Raw genomic sequence first — 3,429 nt, forward strand, 5'->3', positions numbered from 1 at the left:
TTGATTTTTTTTTCTTGATACTAGGAATGAAACTCAGGACCTTGTGCACAGTAGGCAAGCACTCTACCACCAAGACAAAGATCTCGCTAAGTTGCCCAGGCTGACCGTGAACTTGCAATGCTCCTGCCTCAGCCTCCTGAATAGCTGGGATCACCACTGCTCCTAGCTGGAGCCTGTTCTTAACCCAAGTATGATGTTAGCCTGTTCTCAGAGTTACTATTATCAACCATAGAATAATGGTCATGATTTACTGGGTTTAAGTCTTTTGAAATTAAAAAAAAAAAAATTAGTTCCCCTTTTCTGATTTTTAAATTGCTTTATCTTTCCCCTTCTATCTTAGAACATGCTTTCTCTTTCCTAACATGGATGATGTCAGCATCATTATCACTAACAGCTACCATGGGCCAGATCTGTACTAGGCAGTTTTATGTCTTGTTGTTGTCCCCATTCTACAGATGAGGAAACTGAGGTTCAACAAGAAGTCATTTGCCTAAGGTCATGGGATTTTTTAAACTCATGTGTGCCTGGATCCAGAGCTCATGTCCCCAACCCTGAGACCATGCTGTCTCTTACATGACATTCCTTGATCTTATGTACCACCAAGAGGTTGTTTTTGGACAAAAAAAGACCAGAGAAGATTGGCCACAAGCTCAGAGGCACATAGCACATTGTGGCTCTCGTGGGCGAGGCAGGACCAGAGCCGAGGTCTCCTGATGCCTGCTGGGTGCTCTCTGCCTATCTAGGGGCTTGGGAGAGGGAAGGCAGGTGCAGCCCCCATACCATGCACAGCCCACCTGTGCAGGCCACAGCAGCGAAGACCCAGCACTGGCCGTACTTGACGCGCTGGCATCCATCGTCCTTCCAGCGCCGCAGGATGTCCACACTGCCAATCCAGGACATAGGGCTGATGCCATCTGCATAGTTGTTGTCCCAGCGCCCCAGCAACACACCCTGGTCATCATTGCAGTTGACCTGCAATCACAGGGCATCAGGGAATGTGCTGGGCCAGGGTGAGAGTAGAGCCAGGCACAGGTGGAGACAGCATAGGGTCAAAGGCAGGGCAGGAGTGAAGGTGACACAGTACATGTTCTGTACATCTAGGGACCATGAGTGTTTCACACCCAGCTGTGGCCCCAGGGCCTAGGCACAGGTGGCTTGATTGGGATTTAATGAATGAATGAATGAATGAATGAATGAATGAATGAATGAATGAGTGAGTGAGTGAATTACTCTGGTAGTCGCATGGCTTTGCCTTCCTTTGTATAAATCTTCTCTTCGCAAACACAGATGTCCTGTGCCGAGCCTCCCATCTTGTCTCGCACCAGGCCCAGTGCAGAGTGAGCCTGTGTCACCACAGGGAGACAGCAGCCGGTGGACACCTGTGCTCACTCACCATGCCGCTCACCACCCGGCCCACGTAGACAGGGCTGCTGCGGCGTGAGCAGTCTCGGCCAGCATTCTTCAGGAACTTGGGGTTGAGGTCCAGGAGCATCAGGCAAACGTCCAGGATCCCATCTTCAAACTGTGTGAAGAAATGGACAGTGAAGACCCCCACCTGCTACAACCCCCACCGTACCTGCTCCATCTCGCGCAACAGCCTGGCAGGGAACACAAGTGTGTGGACAGTGGGCCAGGGGGACGCCTGCACCCAGGCCTGGCTGGGGACCTGGGCATTGGCACAGAGCATGCAGAGCGGGGAGCATAGCTCCTCAGAGCCCCGGGCCCGGCCTCTGCCCTTCTTTCTGTGCATGGCCAGCTCAGCCACTCTTCTGCAGGCCTGACTCGCCCAGCCCAGTGATTAGAGCGGAGGCTGATGATGTTTCAAACACACCCAGAGTGAAATCTGGACTCCCCGCTGCTTGCAGGTGTTTTGTAATCCGTGCTCACCCCCTCTGGCCTATCTCTCTGCTCCCTCACCCACACTTGCCGCCCCAGCCCCCTGCCTCCAGGCCTTTGCTTCATACACTCGGAATGCTCTTCCGCTGTGCTGTTCACTGTATACCTCATCTTGTACTTCAAGTGCTATCTTTACCAAAAAAACAGGACCCCCTCTTTGCCACCTTCTTGCCCTGCCCATCTGATACCCATCAGGGGAGCCCAGCCCAGGCTACACAGCCACACCCCCTGCTGACTGGAGGATGAGGGAGAAATCGGCAATGCTGTTACTTTAGCCTCTCTGGTTAGGGATTCTCTCTCGTCTGCCCCATTCTCCATCTTGTCTTGCCCTGGACCTGCCTTGTCACAGGTCTCCCTCTGCCACACAACAGCCTTCTAGGGTTTCAATCCATCAGCCTGACGCTGAGGCTGTTCACAGCTAGGACACAGCTGGTTTTCCTCCCATCTCTGGGGTTCCTTTGCACACAATGTACTCATCGAGGTAGAACACACTTCTCAGGGGGAGTGTGTTCACCTTCCCACTGCTGCACTCTGCCCAAGCAGCTCCCCCTTTGCCTGGTACAAGGTGTTCCCTAGTTTTTGCATGGAAAACTCCTACTTGTTCTTCAAAGCCCAACTTGAATGTCCTCTGATTCAAGAGGAAATGGACAGTGGACAGGAAAAGATCTTCCTGTTCTCAATGGGAAGTTATTCCTCCTCTCCTAAACTGTGATCAATTCTAGAGGCTTTGAAAGGTCCATGACCCACAGCCCAACACAAGCCTGCATACAAAACAGAACTCCAGGGCCGGGAAGGTGGCTCAGTGGAATAAGCGCTTCCCTGGCAAGTGCAAGGGTATGATTTCAATCCCGGTAAAAAAAAAAGAACTCCAGGAAATATAAGGAAGGGCTTGGCTTGGCTTTGTTTCTCAGGAGAGAATTACGCATCATGATCACACCACTGTCTTTTCCATCCTACCGTAGGCTAAGGGGTTGCTAGGCAGACACTTTTGTAATGATGACCCAGATGTTCAGAAAAGGAAACTGCCATCAGCTTGAGGCTGAGACCACACAGGATGACTTCCCTATGCCCCACGGAGGACTCACTAAGCCTGACCATTGAACCTTGATCCAGAGGCTGTTGGGAGAAGCCTCAAGGTGAACCCCATCCTAGAGATGAACACCCCCAGATGTTCCAAGAGATTGATGGACCAGGTGGGTGGGGGTCATTGCTTCATGAGTTTCCTCTGAAGACTCCTGATTTTCTCCAGGCATATGTGCAATAGAGGAAATCAGTACTGGTTTAGAGAACAGTCTCGGAAGCAGCTAGAGAACAGGAAACCATGGAACGGAGAGGAGCTGCCCAGCCCAGCCCACAGATAGACATCCAAGACTGGATGGCCTTGTGTAAGCCATAAGAAATGGCTGTTAGCCAGGTGTTGTGGTGTGTGTTCATGACCCCAGCACCACAGGAGGCTGAGGCAGGGGGTTACAAATTTGAGCCCAGCCTGGGAAATTTAGCAAGACCATGAGTCAAAAAACAAATGAGAGAGGG

General features: G+C 51.6%; 1 protein-coding gene across 1 annotated transcript in view; it reads right to left on the minus strand.

Annotated features, from left to right (window-relative positions):
* Tgm2 (transglutaminase 2) overlaps positions 1–3,429 on the minus strand; it is a 33,060-nt gene that overhangs the window by 16,064 nt on the left and 13,567 nt on the right. The window contains exons 5-6 of the mRNA XM_023714753.1: positions 1,394–1,522; positions 795–972 (exon numbers count right to left, since the gene is read on the minus strand). Of these exons, the coding sequence (XP_023570521.1) occupies positions 795–972; positions 1,394–1,522 (307 nt within the window). The remainder of the gene's footprint in view (positions 1–794; positions 973–1,393; positions 1,523–3,429) is intronic.

The sequence above is a fragment of the Octodon degus genome, unplaced genomic scaffold (assembly GCF_000260255.1).
Source record: "Octodon degus isolate 3935 unplaced genomic scaffold, OctDeg1.0 scaffold00037, whole genome shotgun sequence".
In the NCBI taxonomy this organism is placed as follows: Eukaryota; Metazoa; Chordata; class Mammalia; order Rodentia; family Octodontidae; genus Octodon; species Octodon degus.